Consider the following 18,128-nt stretch of genomic DNA (forward strand, 5'->3'; position numbering starts at 1 on the left):
TCCTGTCACTCTCTCACGCACCATCAACGACGCTGACACTAGATTTCAGTTCTCTGCTGCTCTGAGAGTCGTTCAGTCCAGTCTGAGTGTGTATAAATGAGAGTTTGAGTTCTTGGAGCTCACAGTTGGACAATGTGGCGCTGGTTCTAGCAGCATGTGGAAGGCAGCTCTAATTTTCTACCATCTCTCGGCTCTTGGGTGGCCGCTCCAGGCTCAGGAGGATGTTACAGACGCTGTCATCCGTCCTCAGGACTGCAGCCTGGACTGTATACGACAGGTGAGCCGGATTTTACAACTTGTGTGCATTTACACGGGTTCTGCTTTGTTGACACAAGCAGGCTTGTCCTCTTAAGCGACTACGTTCATTTCCTCCTTTCACCTCGGGGTTTCTAAGTAGTCGGGCTCAAAACACTTAAAGATGACAGCTGACCTGAACTTGAACGTGCTGCTTCTCCATCGGCATATTTACATTGTTCTGCTATGGATGAGCTGCTGAGCACTTCAGAGCTTTGACAACCAACCAGAGCTTAGTGTTTTGATAATTAAAGAACATAAAACGTGTTTGAAGCTGATGTTAGATTAATTTATTCATGTCCGTAATGCTTGGGTTATGTTAATATTGGCTCTGGTCTTATAAATTCTGCAACATACAAAGTATAACTGTGGTTAGAAGACTTGCCAGGTATGTTTTAATTCTAACAATCCCAGCCTGTGGCTGCTTCACATTGATACCACAACACATCTGATCAGATGAAGACAGATCTTATTGAGAAACTTGAAGTCTTTAGACAAGTGATAGTTTATTTCATCATGTATTCATTTAAGAAGAAAAAAGGAAGCAACAAAAATAACTTGCTGAATTTGGTCTCAAGCATTTACTGTATATTATGAGTTTTTAGCAATCTGGCTAAAAATTCACATTTAATGTATCGATGAAACGGCAAAGATCCCTCAGGTCAGTAGAGTCCAAAGTAGAACAGATTCATGTCTTCGTTTGAAGTGGACTGTTGTGACTTTTGAAAGGTGAAGGACTCTGATTTTTTTGTTTGTTTCGATTTCTCTCACTCCTCTACTCTGCTGATCCAGAGAATGCGACAGGAGTCTGTATTTGGCAAAAGAGCCGTCAACCAATCGTCTTTTTGACATCAACTAACAAATTCAAACTTAACTCCTTCAAAATTTCAACACTTGCTCATAAACCGAGATGATAACAGCTAACTGCTACGAAGGAAAGCATGTTTCTATAAGCATATATTTTCATGTTCTGGTTTGACCCATGTTGCATCTGTCATAGTGCAGGAGGTGAGCATGAAAACCTATACTACAGCCAGTCACCAGGGGGGGCTCTAAAACCTCTGGCTTCACTTTGGGGGAGCTGTTGTTCTGTCCATTGTTTTATACAATCTTTGGACTGAATCTTCAGCTGTGGTTCACAACCTGGTGGTCTGGATCTCTTATGAGGCAGCAGAACAAAACCTAATGGTGTGTGCAGAATAAAAACATACTTCATATGTCAGTGACTTTATGATGAATGATTTTGCCCAGACAGATTAACTCTGAAAGCACTATCAATGAAAGAGATGTAAAAGTCTCTTAATGAAAAAAGAATCCTTGGCTGAATCTGCTGCAGTGATGTTTAGAGTTCAAGTTTCAATGTTGTCTTTATTAACCCTTTGAGGGGCGGTTTGTTTTTGCAGTCAGCGGTAAAACACACTCATTCATTACAAACACACTATAGGTGTGCTGGTGGCCTAGCGGTCCAAGCCCTGCCCATGCACAGAGGCTATAGTCCTCGTCGCAGAGGTCGCAGTTTCAATTCCAGCCTTGACCATTTACTGCATGTCCTCCCCCACTCTCTGCTCCCCGCATTTCATGTTTCTCTTCAGCTGTCCTGTACATTAAAGGCGAGAGTGCCAAAAAAGTATAACTTAAAAATAAATAAATAAGTTATTAAAATCACACTAGAAGGGGTAAATGTCTAATAGGCAATAAATGCAACAAGCTGAAATTATCACAAGAACACAATTAGGGACTTAAAAAGCCAGTGGCTGCCAGGAGTTCTGAAGCTCCTGTGACGTGTGGACAAAGCTGTACCTCATATTTCTGTACTCATTTTGTCCTGTACATGTGTTAGTCATGTTTATAACAGAAAAAAACAATCACATCCTGCTTTTCTTTAACACTTAAATGTATCACTCTTTAACACTTAAATGTATCACTCTTTGAAACTCTGCTGTGAAAAAGGAAACAAAGGCTGTGTGTACTCCACTACAGACTGGAGCTTTAAATAAAGATCAATACATCATTAATGAAGATGAAGGCATAGAGAGAAAAACGTATTAATAATCAATGTCTTGTGATACACAACAAAGAGATGCCCTTAACAAGAGCTCTGGTTTCTATATTGACAGCATTCTGAAGACACAGCTTTTTAAAAATGTTATAAACAACAAATGTCTACCGCAAGTGATACGTTTGACTATAAAAAGACAGCAGGTTGAGAGTTTTGGTACAGGATAAGATCAGAAAAGGATTAGAGGTGTGACTTTGTCCCATAGACTGTATAAATAATGGACATAGTATCCGTGACGTCACCCATCTGTTTCTGGAGCGCTGTTTTGAGGCCAACCATCGGTGGCAGTCGTATTGGAAATGTTGAATTCAACCTAACTTCTGTAGAGCTAGTGTGAGGTAAAGAGGCGAGCTTTGAGCCTCCTAATCAACAGCTAGTGTTCCGCCTGTCAATCAAGTCAGCTGTGCCTCTCATAATGGAAACATGTAATCTTAATATCTTTGAAATTGCTGTGTTAGTAAAAAATTCACCCCAGTACAGTGTGAGCTGATCAAGAAATGAGCTATCCAGACTCCACTTGTCTTTTGAACCAGGCTGTAAACATGTTTATTTCTGCTGTAAAGATCGTCTTTTTTGAATTGGTGTGTATGTGGTTTCTTGTGCGTCTGCAGCCAACCTCAAGCGAATCCTCGATGAACTGCAGTTTTTAACACTTCCGCATTGGACTCATATTTTTAGACCTGAGGTTGCCGCTTGCTTTGTCCACAGGGGGCGCCAAAATCAACACAAACCGAACGCTCTGTTATAGAGCTTTCAGCAGCTCTGAGTTTCTTACATGTTTTATTGATGTTGGCAGCCCCTATGGCCTTATCTAAGCGTCTTACCTTGACGCATACAAACACATAAAAACAGTCAATCATGTTCCCAACAGTCTCATAATGTGTTCTGGCATCAGGGTTAAAACTCACGGTAGGTTCAGAGAAGGACGCTGACACTATATCTTGTGCAGGACTTCCTTCGTCTTCCTGCATTGCTTTTTTTGCCGGTTTAATAAGACACTTTTCATGACAACGCTGAAAAGGACAAAATGTCTCTCCTTGCACATGTTTGGCTTTGAGCTGCTGTTATTCCGTGCAAAATGTTATAAATATCGTCAACAAAGACCTGAAAGAGTAGCTTCAGGCAGAAAGTTTAATGACACATACTTGAGTCTCAATATTGTTTTGCAGTCTCTGTCTCAGAGTTGTTTACGCTCAGCGTCAGTAAAACCGTGAAGGGAGGTTTGAGGTTGACAACTGTTGCTGAACTCTTGAAGCTAACGTGCAGTTTGAATTACACACACAGATGATTTGACCGTGTGCCAGCTTCTCTGATTCTGTATCAGGTTTCTTTCATCTCTTGTGTGAGTGTAACCACAGAAGGTTTTATATAAAGTCATATTTCCAGGTGTTGATGTGTGCGATACTTTTGTCAATATTCATTTCTCAAAATCAGACACAAACAGGAGGATCAAAGTGTGAATAGAGCGTGTGACTGAGTTTGCTTCAGCCGAACTAAATGAGCCTCCAGAGGTAGTCATGCAGTTTGTGTGTGAGTGTGTGTGTTGAGCAGTTTTTCCACATTGTGTGTGTTTCAGTGGACATTTCTTAACATGCTGAGCAGGTCCATTATGTTCACTCGTCCGTCTGCGTGCAAGAGACCATTTAGGTTGCAAAGACTTTGTGACGGTCATTACCTAACCTGACAGTTCAGCTACCAATGTTAACCACACACACACACACACACACACACACACACACACACACACACACACAAACATGCCTGAGGCAGATGCAGTATTTCTTTCTCTTATTTTCTCCGCCTGTTGTTCAAGTTATGGTCTCTAAACCTGCAGGGCAAGTTGTCAGCATACATACAGTACAGCTACAGAAAAATGAAAGAAACCACTCCAACATTTTCCTGAAATTAGCATCTCTACATGAAAAGAAGTAAATCCATGTGGGTGTTGAATGTCAACACAGGCACAGCTCGTGCTGGGAAAGAAAACACGTGAAGATGCATGAAAGCTGAATTTAAATCAGACTTTTATCCTGCCCAATATTGATTCCTGATCTCTCCCCAGGCTACAAAATAAGTATTCATTTGTTTTAGAATGACTTTGAACTCGTTTGATCTTTGCATGATTCGCAGTCTGAAAATACTGTGTCTTTTGTTATCACAGGAGCTGAAAGGTTTTTTCATATTTTGGAAACTGGAAGAAATGTGAACATAGACTTTGAAATCATTGACAATGGAACGACTACCCTGACTGAAGCCAAAACTGCCAGAGCTCCCCCCTGGGTCAAACTAGAAAATCAAAGTACAGGTCAAGTGTTCATTATTTTCAGAACTATCTACTTTTGATTATTTATTTGATGCATCAAAGAAGATAGATTGATGGATTGGCAGCTATGTGGCCTCCTGCAGCATCCTGTACCTGATTTACAGAGCAGAGGAAGAACAAATAGAGAAATCATAATGAACGCTAACACAAGAGTCCTTGGCCTTTTACAACCCTGAGTGTCTGCTTCAAATCAACAAAAGAAACTGTTCTGCTGTGGACTGTACCGACCTGAAGGACCGATAATGTTATATCGGTATGTTCAATGTGTGTTTCGGGTAGCACAAATGGTGTGACGTCAGTACCAGCACAATCAAGCCTGTATTTTGGCTTCACGTCTCACAAGTCATCCATCAGTCAACTGTTTTATACAAGTTTTTTATTTGACTCAAACACAAATGTATGAGAAGTAGAACCAGAGAAAAACATGTTTGCTGTGCTCTCTTTGTTCCTCCCACAGTGAGTACATGTCTTATCTCATCAGCGTCAGTGTTTACTGTCTTGGACGTAAGATACACTCATGAGAGCTTTTTCCTCCTCCATCTGGTTTGGCTCAATCATCACAGTATCCTAAACATACAGCATGATTGATACCTTCATTACTTAACATTTGTTTCAAGTGCTTCAGTTTCCTGATCTGACAGCAATAGTTTCAGGACAGAAACCAGAAGCAGCTGACGCTGGGCTGGACCCACTTCACATGTATCCAGGATTACAGGAAAGCTATCTGCTCAGTGTTGCTTAAAGATGTTTCTCTGAAAGGGCTGTCAGTGTGGATGAAAGCCAGTAAAGTAGACTGTGTGCAGATGTCTGCAAATCAAACTTTGTTTAAGACAGTGCGTTTGTCAGACCTTCTCTTAAAGGTACAGTGTGTAGAAATCTGAATATTCAACAATATGTAGCGGTCAGTTTCCAGATTGAAAAACTCCCTTACTCCCCCCTCCTGTTGGTGAGGTTCCAGAAGTAAAGCTGGATGATAGATACGATCCTTTTCACTGCCAAATTCCAACAGATCCGTGATCGGTCCGTCTCTGATCCATTACAGCACCGGATCTGACAGGTTTCTATTCTAGTCAATGTGTTAACTTCCACTGGATCCGCTCTGTTGCATTCCGGCTGCGTCTCTGATCCGGCAGGTCAGAGTCCTCCGGATCAGATACACAAGACTTCTATTTTTGCCGGATGCCGGAGTACGACGCATCAATCTCAACAGAGCAGATGGAGCGGGACAGGAAGTCAGGCACCAAAATAAAATGAAAACATCCGGTTAATTTTCAGAATAAAACACTCTGTGTTATCACCAGATCGTATTTCACTTCACTACAACAACAAACCGTCATGATGAGCGGAGCCAGGCCTGGAGTCGACAGGTCAGAGGTTTTCAGAGGACCAGAAAGACAACATGGATGAGGAGAGGAGGAGGAGGAGAATCCTTGATTCAGTGGTCGGTCACATGATTCTAGCTGTCTGGCAGTCCTGCTCCGTGCTGCGTTCTGAAACCACAACAGGTGGGTGTTGACAGATGAGAGAACACGGAGCCGGGCCGCAGTGGATCAGAGACAGACCGGACATGGATCTGGTGGAAGTCCTGTGTTAGAATCAAATACTTGTAAAGATACAAATTATTCTGCGCACATCAACCACTCTCTTCGTATTTGTCTCCACATTTTCAGTGGCCACTCACTAAACACAATAACACAAACTAGTTTGTTCGTTCTGTGCGACTGTAGGAACATGGCCAGGCAAGATGGCGGCCTCCCTAGAGGGGGCCTGCTCCTTATGAAGATGTTAAAGTCTAATACTTATTCCATTTCTACCAAGTCTGGTCTGCTAAAGTTGGAATGATTTACACAACAGAGAAACTTTACTCTTTACAAACAGTTCAAGTTAACTATATACGTTTGATATTCCTCCCAGCCCTGCTCTCAAGCTCCCCCGTCTTCACAAATCCTAAATGAGAGCAACGACTGAGAAGCTGTCAAAAACCCAAGCAGCATCATCATCATCATAAATAATTTTTAGTTCTAGTATTTTTGGTGACAAACAAGTATGAACATGTAAACCCTGAGAAAACTACTGTTGAATTTTTGTATGTTAGTTTCAAGCTTGCAAGAATATTTAAGGGATCACATCTCGGGGCAAAAGTCTGTACAGTTTTTTAAAACTGTCACATTCCAAGCAGTTACAAAAAGCCTGCTATTACAGGGTGGGGGCACCAGGTGATTCTTAAATATGGTGATAAGAGTGCAAATTTTAGTCTTTCCTTCCAGGCATTCACAGTGTAGCACTTGCTTTTACTCATAAATTGTGACAGAAATATGTCCTTGATAACGGCTAAAAAGTGAAAACGGAGAAGTAGAGAGAGAGAGACATAAGAGCCCTGCTGCTTTCCCACCACCAAATACCTGCTGGTGACGGGCAGACTGGTGCAACAGGGATAATGGAGAGTAAGTGAGCGGTTTGCTTTAAAGTCTTGCCTCAGGAAGGGGTTCCCTGGCTATAACAGCCCACTCACTATACACCATCCCACTCATAACACAGCTGCTGACTGAAGAAATCAGTCATTTAAACTTGATTTAAATGGTTATATTTCTGAAGTTGATTATAGTTTGTTGCACCTACAGCTTGTGCAATATAAACAATCAGGTCTGTAGCCTTCTTTATATGTGCAATAGGTCACATTAAGCTGAACATTTCCACTGATGGTGATGTGAAACAAGGCAAACAGGGAACACTCTGTTCCTGACTCTGTTTTTCTGCCTCCTCACTGTCAGAGTCTGTGATATTTTAATGTCCATTCATCAGTCCTATAATACGATGCTCCATCACGTTTACTTCATGTGCCACCTTTCATTTTGGAGACAGATAGAGTGGATAGACTCCAGTTTTTGTGTCTGTAAAATGTCCTATTTTCTCTGCTTATTTAATAAATTAATAAATAATGAATAAAGTTTGATTGACTTGGTATGGGTAAACTAAAACCACAATACCAAGTCAATCAATCAAACTTTATTTATTTTTCTTTAAATTATTTATTTATTAATTTACTTATTTTTAAGTGCCAATTCACAACGAAGGTTATCTCAAGACACTACACAAAAATAGCAGGTATAGACAAAGACCCAGCATTAAGACAGGATAAGATCCAATCCCATCTTACAGACAGGACTCAGTCTGATCTCATCTTAATCCACCATGAGCACAGCACTTTGCAGCAAGTTACAGTGGAAAGGACAAACATCCTTTAACAGGCAGAAACCTCGAGCAGGACCAGACTCATGTTAGACACACATCTGCTGAGACCGTGTTGGAGAGAGGGATAGAGGGAGATGAAGAGAGAGGGATGATAGTATGAGACCAGGGTGAGACGGATAGTAGTAGTTGTAGCAGCTGGAGTCTGGCACGTCCACAGCAGCAGGAAACTATGGGACAAGTGAGCTCAGGGACTCCAGAAAGGTCTATGATGATACCTCATGGTTTATTCTAAAACATAGTTGTGGTAATAGCTTAAAAAGATAGAACCGGAACTATAGAACCGTCTGTCCAGTGATTGCCAACATTTGTAAAATATATAAGAGTTTAGACTTTTAGACTTTTGTCCCCATGGGGAAATTCTTTTCCACAGCATCTTTCTGCATCTCCACAGTCATAGACAAACACAGGCACATACACTGTGCATACACTAAGCTCAACAAAGTATCCACACGACATCAACACTCATTCAGCGAGGCCTTTTGTTCAGGCTCGCTATGACAGCAGGGATCAGGCTTCTGCCAAGGCGTGCCCTTATGCACCTCAGTGCTCTGTGCCTGCGTTTACTTAGATGTCTTTAGACTTGGCCTGATGTGCTAATGATGCATTCACACTGACCAGCCAAACCATTCTGACCATGAACAGGTGAAGTCAACAGCATTCATTATCTTGATTTATCCTTATCAAATGAGCAAGTAAGGATATAAGCGTCTCTAACAAGGTCCAAACTGTGACAGCTGGATGACTGGTTATCAGAGAATCTACAAAACTGCAGCTCTTATGGGGTGTTCCTGGTTCATAGTTGTCAGGACCTACCATAAGTGGTCCAAGGAAGAAAAACTAGTGAACTGGCGAAAAGGTCATGGGTAGCCAAGGCTCGATAATGCACATGGGGAGTGAAGGCTGGCCTATTTGGTTCAATACAGCAGAAGACTACTGGAGCTAAAAATGCTAAAGAAAAGTGTCAGTATTGAGGTAGAGTTTAGACTTTATTGTCCCCTTGGGGAAAGTCTAAAGTCTAAAAGTCTAAACTTTTCTATATTTTATTTATCTACTCAGTTTTATTGATATTTTTAGCCTTAGTTTTACTTTTCAACTCTTATCCTTACCTTTTAAATCTATTTATTTTAACTATTTTTATTCTTAATTTTGATGCTTTAACTTATTTTAATTACACATATTTTATTTTGGTGTGCATTAGTCTCTATTGTATTTTATTTTATGTTGTTCTTATTTTTAATTTGTATTCTTATTATTTTTATTATTATCATTATTATTATTATCTTCCCTAATATGTCTTGCCATTGTTTCATTTCTGCTTCTTTCTTGTTTTCAGTCGCTGTAAAGCACTTTGGGTTGCATTTTATTTGTATGAAAAGTGCTATATAAATAAAGATTGATTGATTGATTGATTGAGAGTTGAGGTCAGTATCAGTACGAGTTTTGGATAGGTATCAGTACTGCTGGTTCATGTCCTGGATCAGATAAAATACAGATAAAGTGATGTTCCCCTCACCCATCCAATAAGCATGTTGGTTGAAGCTCTCATGTGAAGTGTGTTCTCCATTTTATCTTACAAAACCATGAACAGGGGTTGGAAACATAAAAAACTGAATAGAGAGGACTTCAGGTTTTGATGCAGCTGTTGAAAAAGTTCTTCCCTCAGGCTGGTCGGTCAAGGCAGACTGCTGTCCACCATGAGTCTGATTCAGTTTGAGATGTTTGCCTGTTAAAAGGGAGAGCTCTCACTCTGCTGTTGCCTTGAACAAAAAAATAAGTCAAGACCTGCTCCAAATGTAAAATATAATAAGTTTGATTTTATCTGGCCTCAGTCACTCTGACTTGGATCTTGGGACAGGAGTTGTTTGACAGGAGGGTGTTCGGTTTCTGTCCACATGATTGAGGGAGATGTCTTAAATATCCATTACTCACGACATACACACACACACACACACACACACACACACACACACACACACACACAGTCCAGTTGTTTCACTGTGGATTTAATCCAATGTTGTGTTTGAATTAAACATATCTTCATGTTGTCTTTGGTATATCTCCATAACAGGGTTTCCATTATCATCATAAATATGTTCCAGTTCAATGCATTCTCAGATTTAAACATCAGATCCTACAAAAACCAAGAGAAGTGCCAAGACTGATTCTTCTATTTGTGTTTATTTGTTTATTGTTTGCTCTGCAGGGAGAACCTGGATGTGAATACTGCAGAATAACCACATCAGACGTCAAGACGGCTCTGGGCTTTAAGACGGTTGATATGTTTGGAGGTAAGATTGATTCAAACAGACCGTCCTCTCCCAGGCTACCAGCATATGTTTACATTTCACCGTCTGTTGACTTAATATACTGAGAAAGTGTGTCACAGCATTGACTGTGCTCAGTGATCAATCATATAACTGCAGCAGGGACATGTTGCCCTAAAGGTCTTTATCCAGCATGCCCTCCTTAAAGCTGCACTTCACAGTATGAGCTTTGTAACTAGCCGCAGTCACATTGTTTGCACTTCCTCTAAGGATTTGGTAAGCCTCAAAAGCAAACAGAGAAAGAACAGACGGATCAGTTACCACTGAGCAATGAAGAAACAATTACTACTTGTGTTATGACTTTACAGCTCATGAAATCCAACGACAAGTGTTTGAGAAGCTTCCAACTTATTGTCACTGCTGCAACTGTAATCATATTTCCTTAATGCAAGCATTGAGACCTTGCTTCGATATCCTCTTTCTTTTCATATCACAAATGAAAGCTTCTGTTTAGAGATCACAATATTCTGAAAATCTCTCTTTGACAGTCCGGTGTTTTCATTCTTCTTTCTCCTCAGGTTGTATTCCAAAGCCATGTTTTGATCTGCTTGGAAAAGAAGACCCTGAACTCTGCCAGCACTACGTCCGAGCACCCAATGATGTGAAGGTTGAGCTAGTGCAAGAGTCAAACCCCAAATCTGACACCATTGTTGTGTCCTGGAAGCCCAGTTACTATGGTATGATGATTAAAATTCAACCTCAAACACGCACATCACAGCTTGTCCTAAAATAGAGTGTGGTCTGTTTGGTTTTAAGTCTTGAACCAGTTTGAAACTAATTTAAAATGTCAAACCTACCTCATCCATGGTAATTTTCATATCAGGGTTTGACACAAACAAGATGTCTCTCATGGCGGCACACTAAGTAATAGTGTTTAAATGTAATTAAATAAAAGTACGAGACAGCTCATTCAAAAAGCCCTTGTATGACTCAGGCTTTGATGGCTGACAGCTCTTTTTCTCCACGGTTAAATTGACTGTGCATGCACTGAAACAGTGTGGCACATGTAGCACACATGTATCTGACATTGAAGCATACATACCACTTGAAAGATGAACCGCCGCTTAGACTGTGACACTGATTTCTCTCTGTTCTTTTGTTGATGCTGCAGGGATCGCCTTCCTGCGAGGCTTTCAGGTGTTATTACAGACTTTGGGAGGGTCGAGTTTTGCCTGTCAGCTCTTTCTCTTCCATCGTAACCTCTCCCTCCCGGCGTCACACGCTCAAAAGGTAAGAGGGGGCCCACTTGTTTTGTTTTTGTCTCTTGGAAGCTCTCACTGACAGCATTGCTTATGGATAATTTTGAGTTTTGATAAAAGACAAAGATTGACCTGCTTTGTGAATACATTAATATTTTGGTATTTTTCCACCAGTGTTTACAGAAAAGACATTTGGCATCTTTTGAATAACATACTCAAAAATAACACAATGATCATTGTAAAATTCTGCTGTATTGTGGCTGAGATCACAGTGACATCATCCTCCTTTAGTGAAACAGCTGTACATTTTACACTAAAGATCATACAGAGTTGTAAACATAAGAAGAGGAGCCTCTCATTTTTGTAGTTTCTCGTTATGAGAATGTCCTGGAGGACTTTGCATACCATTTCATACACGCCATCACACTGTGCTCACAGCTGTGCGCCCTCACACAAACAGCTCAACCTGCATATATCTGATCAATGGGCCAACTCCCACAATAAAAGGTAAACTTGAGTGAAGCTCCTCACTCACTGATGATTATGAGGGGGATGCAATTAAAATCAGATGATGCCAAAGAGAAAATGTAATGAAACATAACAGTATCAGATACAGTGTCTTGTTTGCCTGTAATAAAGTGTTAACTTGGAGCTGTATGAAGATATTAAACATCAGATCTAATAGATTTATATCCTTAAAACAAATGTCCTATTAAAAAATGACGAGGAGCTCTAAAACATAAAAACAAAGTGTTATCAGTGTTCACCAGGGGATGATTGCACAATATCAAATAACCACATTTTTAAACTCTGGAGCCCCAGGCTCCCTCTCTGAAGGAGATAGAGTCAAACTCTCAGCAGTGATTATGTTTCATTACACAAAAGAAAACCTATTCCCATGAAAGACATAAGTGGACATAATTTCTGATAATGTTACACATTATATCAGGCCATTGTTTTACTGCACAACCAGCTATAACACAATGTTTTTTTTGTTTTTAAGGAATGTCTTGTGTGTAAGAAATATATGCACAAACAAAAGACAATAAATAAATGAAGTATTAGAGGCATAAATTACTTTGTTAAATAGTAGAAAACTGAAAACAACATGATACAATATTTAAAACGATACACAGTGTCTTTGTAGAAAGCATTGTTAAAAAGAGGAAACCATCAAACACAACATTTATCTTTATCAGCAGTGTTGATAATCATCACAAACTTAGTTTGGCCCATCTAATGTTTCAAATATACCTTGTTGTCATATCTGTATGTAATAGTCATATATGAGATTTTACATGAGTGCATGTTTTGCTCTGCTATTAATGATCTATACATGGAAATGTGTATCCCACCTGATGTGAAGACAGCATGGAGTGTATGTACAGAAAACTAAGGAAATGATCCCTCCTGTACTATGCAGGTCTACAAGTCCGACCCCTTCTCCGGCCTCTCTCTGGGCTCTCAGTATGCTATCACCGTCATGGCTCTGCCTGTGCCTGAGAAGTGGGAGAGGTTCTACCAGAGCAAGATCTTCTCCACACGATGTGAGACTCCTTCCAATAATCGTACACACACGCACACACACACGCACACACACACACACACTCAAACTAAAAGAGAACACACGCAGTTTCAGTGGGATTCCCAGAGTTTATGGTCGCTTTAGGGTAAAAAATAAAAATGAAATTCCTCATGTGTCAGCTGGGGTAAAAAGCCCAGTGATTATGATATCATACACTATGTCCTCTCTTAACTCTCCTCTTTTGTCATGTATTTAAGCATTAATATTGTCGGAACAGTGGTGAATTTATAGTAACAAGCATGTTGTGATTTTGCAGCATGTGCAGAGAAGAATGGCTTGGAGAAGTGCAAAAAAGGTGAGCTAACATATTTGTCAATTTCTTAATTTCTCAAAGTTCTGAACAAACATTTGGAGCAAGAATTCTGTTTAATGAGTTCATGATTCTTCTGATTTGTAACATCATCTTTTCATCCCTCAACATCTTCTTGTTGGTTTATAGACTGGTACCCTAAACACATCAAGGTGGAGCAGGAAGGGACGGAAGTCAATGTGACCTTTAACCTGGCTCCCCCAAACCTGGGCATCAGGAGCTATTTCTCACTGTGCTACGCTAACGGCATGAAGAAATACACCGACATCACTCCTGTGAGTGGATTCAGCTTTTGCACACATTGATATTGCTTTTTGGTTTAACTGTTTTTATATATTTTTATTTTGTGTGATCTAAATATTAATTTGATTTTCCTCAGAGTTCATCCAAAAACAAAACTCACCACAGCTACGAGCTGAAGGGCCTTCAAGAAGGAACCAATTACACCTGTGAGGTAAGATAAAAATCAATTATACCCTATGTAGTGGCTGGGATGTGTTTAAAAACTACAACTGGTTTCAACCAAAGAAACTGATATATGCATTATCTACTTAGTTTTACCAAAAGATTGACTTCAGACTGTCCCTGGAGCTTTCCACCGCGTCCTGTGATAAGACACAGTGTCATTTATTGACCACTGCAGGGATTAGACACATTTGTTTATAGAGGTGCGCGCCATTTATATCAGCCGAAAAGCTATTAAAATCGAGCATCAATAGAATAGAATATCTTTATTGTCATTGTAACATGTACAACCAAATGAAGTGCAAAGTGCAAGGTAATAAATATTGGACTAAAATGAAATAGGTGAGCTGTTATTCAGATGACGTTATACCATTCATAACACAAACAGTCTGCATGTTTAGAAATCTTCAATAAGAATATAATTGTCTCTTTTTTCCACCAACATGGAAAGTTTTTTTTTCTGCTCTTCTGGGCATGTGTCCACTTTGAAAACACTTTGTCTATTATAAAAAATGTCATGTGATTAGAAGTGAGCAAATTCAACAGAAAGGATCATTTATGTCTAGGTAAAGTAGAAAAAGTTTCCATCAGGAAAGCAACAGACAATGTAATATCAATTATAATGTCAATTTCCATTTTTATGCTGATGACATGCAACTTTACCTCCCTATCCGAGCTGGTGACCGGTCAAACATGACAATCCTTCACAAGTGTCTTGCAGAAATAAAATCATGGATGGCAGACAACTTTCTTCAACTCAATGGCAATAAATCTGAATGATTTGAATTGGTCCAGCAGCAAAAAGAACCCTGAGCATGGAAAATCAAATTAAGTTCATTTAAACCAGGGGTCCCCAAACTTTTTCCTGTGAGGGCCACATAACTTTTCCCTTCTCTGATGGGGGCCGGGGTCAGTTTGTAACAGAAAAAGTGTGACGATCGCAGGGGTGCCTAAACGTAAAACATTTATTGTTTTCCAGAAAGCCACACATAACAAAATATTAATAACCCTTTCCGGGATCTTCACAGAAAAAAAAGTCAGGAAATAAAAAATAACACTATTAATGAAATAAATAACACTATTTATGAAATAAATAATAACCAAATAACCCTCTCTGGGATCTTCACAGAAAAAAGTCAGGAAATAAATAATACTATTTGTGAAATAAATAATAACCAAATAACCGTCTCTGGTAGGCTATTGTTCAGGGGGCCGGCCAAATGTGGAGGCGGGCCGTATCCGGCCCGCGGGCCGTAGTTTGGGGACCACTGTTAAGTGGGTTATGTGTGAGGATTTAATTCAAGACACAAGGTTCTGAATTACTCAAAGACCTGCGATCCAAAATGAGTTGATAATTATATTTAACTAATTCTGATAATTACTTTTTACCTTCTTAAATTAAAACTAATTCAGCAGGTTCAAGATTGGAATTTGTTTATTCAGCTACTGGAGAGACTTGATGTGTTGGTAGTGAGGGAGGTATCAGGTATGTGCAAAGATCCAATATTGTGAATCCTGGTTTGAAAGCTCTTGAGAAAGTGTTTAAGAGGATGGACATTTTATCAAAGCTGACCTATCAGTATATTTACATGAACAGTGGATAAGATATGACATGTACTGTCAAAGTGTTCCAACGCCATGAAATCCAAACTCATTTTCCCTCAGTGTTGTGGCTCCTCTCATCTTTAATCCCCTTCATATATGTTTGCTGGTCCAGAACCGTTGTGCGTTGTTTCTCTGTTGTTGCTTAAATTTGTGGAACTACTAGCAGCAGTCAGCTGTTCATGTGTTAATCTCAGAAAGAGATACCATGAACCTTGTAGAGGTTAACAACTAGCAAGTGAACAAAGCCTGACCCAGGTTCTCAGTCAAGAGTTGATCAAAGCTAAAAGGAGATTAAATATTCCTTCATCAGGTGCTTCAAATTTATGCTAATGTGACTCAGAACCTAAAGAAACAATGGTTCCTGTTTGCAAACACATTTAACAAATATACTGTTATAAATGTTATCACTCTGAAAGTGAGTTACACTGCCCCCAAGTGGGCAAAAAGTTGAATAATTGCAGGTTTAAGATTATTTTGTTGCAGTTTCAGAAGTCAGTAATGAAGTTTCCTGCTCAACATGTTTGTGTCACAGATTGCAGCCAACGAGGTGGACGCAGTGAGGACGAAATTCAATGTTCAGGTCCTGCATATTAAAAAAGGTATCAAGGATTATTCTTGTAGCAGTTTTTTTACGACAACACACATCAATAAGTCTGTCATTTTTACAGAGTTATGTACTGTAAATATTTTTTGCATATCATTTCATGCCAGTGTGCTGGTTTTATAGGCGCTGGTATGCATGTTTAAATAAGAGCCAGGCTTCATGTTTCTTTTGCTAAGTTAGGCTTCACTACATCCAAAGCAAATGTCCCAAAATGTCAGATTATTTCTTCAACATCTGTCTTTGAATGATCTAATCCTCAGGAGGAACCTCGCCACTCTCCATCACTCCCTCCTTGGCTCTGATGCTTCCAGTGTGTCTGGCTGTGGTGGCCATACTTGTAGTCTGCCTGGCTGCTCTCACTCGAAGGAGGCCCCAACTGCACATGAAGAGACTAAACATAAAGCCAGGTGCAAAGACAGACCAAATACTTCATGTAAAATATGTTGTATTTAATAAATGCCAACAGGTTCACTTACTGTCATTCTCTCAGATGTTATAACTCAGGATCGAGAGAGCAGTACTCAGGAGGAAGTGGTGGCTTTGCCAAGTCAAAGGCTGAGCCCCCCTCGTCTTCTGATGTGCTACAGCAGCAATGACGGCCCTGCTCATATCAACGCTGTCATGCAGCTAGGGGCATTTATACAGCAGCACATGGCCACTCAGGTAATCATCATCACAGAAGTATAAACCACAATATGCATTGGGTTACGTTTGTTATTAGATCTCTTTGATGCTCAGCTGTTCTCTCTTTTCCTTCCCAGGTGATTCTGGATCTGTGGGACTCTATGAGCGTTGCAGGGGAGGGCAGTATGGCCTGGTACTGTCGACAGATCCGGGAGAGCGACTTCATCTTGGTCATCTGTTCTCAGGGCCTCAGTATCAAACCTAAGCTTCCAGAGCAAGAGGACGGCACTGAAGACGAAGAGGCAGAAAGATGGTTAGACTTTGGGCCCAGCACCTTAAGCTCTGATGTAGCCGTGCAGCTTGTCGGAGAGGAGGTGGGCCGAGCCAAAGCCAGGGGTCAGGACCTTTCCAAATACATGTCAGTCATTTTTGAGCACTCTGAAGAGACAGACATCCCCACAGAGCTGAGGCTGGTGTCTCACTACAGGCTCGCAAGAGACCTACCGCTGCTCTTTTCTCACCTTCACAAAGTGGCTCTGCACAGACCGGGGGGTTTCCTGAAGATAAGCAGCATCTCAGAGGAAGGCTTTAACAAGTTGCCGGCTGGAGCAGCTCTTCAGAAGGCGATCCACGAGGCCGGGGTGGAAAGGAGGTCAAATAGGCGTCACCCTGTGGAGGCAGGGAAGTAAACACATCATATTCATATTGTCTGTGTTCTTGGTGGTCCTCTGCCGTGTAAAAGAACAAAGACATTTATGATGTGCCACAGACTTTATGGCCACACATATCAGCAAACAGAAGAAGTCATAAGCTCACACCCACACAGGGTGGCTAGTGCAATGACTGTCGCTGCTAATATTTCCTAAAGCAAACCTCCTAATCGCCTCCGCCTCTGATGGCTCTAGAAGCAGCACCCATGCACTCTGACCTCTGAAATGTGTTAACATGCTTCATTTGTGTGTGCGTGCATGAAGGATTTTCACCAGTAATGTGAGTAATGCTCATGAAAGCTATTTTAGTCTTTTGAAAGGTTTATTTTTTCAAAGTCATTAAAAGCTATTAGGACGTAAATATGTTTATTTTCAGTATTGTACATTATTGAAGTTATCCTTTGAGAATGTTTGCATTGAAGTACATTACAAACCCTTATGCATGCATGTTTACAATCATGTCTATAGTTTATTCATACATGTGTGCTTCTCATAAATAATGGTGGACTCAGAGGTCCTGGCTGTTTCACGCTGATGTCAATAAATGTTTCTTTTATTATTATATTTTCATAAAATGTATATTTTCTTTATCTTGTCATTTAATAAAATTTGATTGAAAGAAGTTTCCACTGGATCATAAAATTATTAATATTCAACAAGTTATGACTGTTTGTTTAATGTGTCATTCTAATGATAAAGGGAGGTTGCCAGGCTGGAGGAAAACCTGCAATCTTCTTTCTTTCTTTCTTTCTTTCTTTCTTTCTTTCTTTCTTT

The 18,128-nt window shown here is 40.2% G+C and overlaps 1 protein-coding gene across 1 annotated transcript; it reads left to right on the forward strand.

Moving 5' to 3' along the window:
• Positions 1-154: 154 nt before the first annotated feature.
• si:ch211-207e14.4 (interleukin-17 receptor D) lies at positions 155-17,969 on the forward strand. Its single transcript, XM_034696766.1, has 12 exons — positions 155-277; positions 10,132-10,216; positions 10,771-10,929; positions 11,364-11,482; positions 12,875-12,998; positions 13,293-13,331; positions 13,476-13,621; positions 13,726-13,800; positions 15,949-16,015; positions 16,281-16,427; positions 16,511-16,683; positions 16,782-17,969. Exons 1-12 carry the CDS (start codon positions 155-157, stop codon positions 17,331-17,333), a joined length of 1,809 nt encoding a protein of 602 aa, XP_034552657.1. The 3' UTR covers positions 17,334-17,969.
• The last annotated feature ends 159 nt before the right edge of the window (positions 17,970-18,128 follow it).

The sequence above is a fragment of the Notolabrus celidotus genome, chromosome 11 (assembly GCF_009762535.1).
Source record: "Notolabrus celidotus isolate fNotCel1 chromosome 11, fNotCel1.pri, whole genome shotgun sequence".
Classification (NCBI taxonomy): domain Eukaryota; kingdom Metazoa; phylum Chordata; class Actinopteri; order Labriformes; family Labridae; genus Notolabrus; species Notolabrus celidotus.

Bases quoted from the DNA above. Each gene is read 5' to 3' on its own strand.
- si:ch211-207e14.4 (XM_034696766.1), top strand. From the start codon at position 155: ATGTGGAAGGCAGCTCTAATTTTCTACCATCTCTCGGCTCTTGGGTGG. The intron at 278-10,131 runs GTGAGCCGGATT...TTTGCTCTGCAG, and splicing joins GCCTGGACTGTATACGACAG to GGAGAACCTGGATGTGAATA. The intron at 16,016-16,280 runs GTATCAAGGATT...TCTAATCCTCAG, and splicing joins GGTCCTGCATATTAAAAAAG to GAGGAACCTCGCCACTCTCC.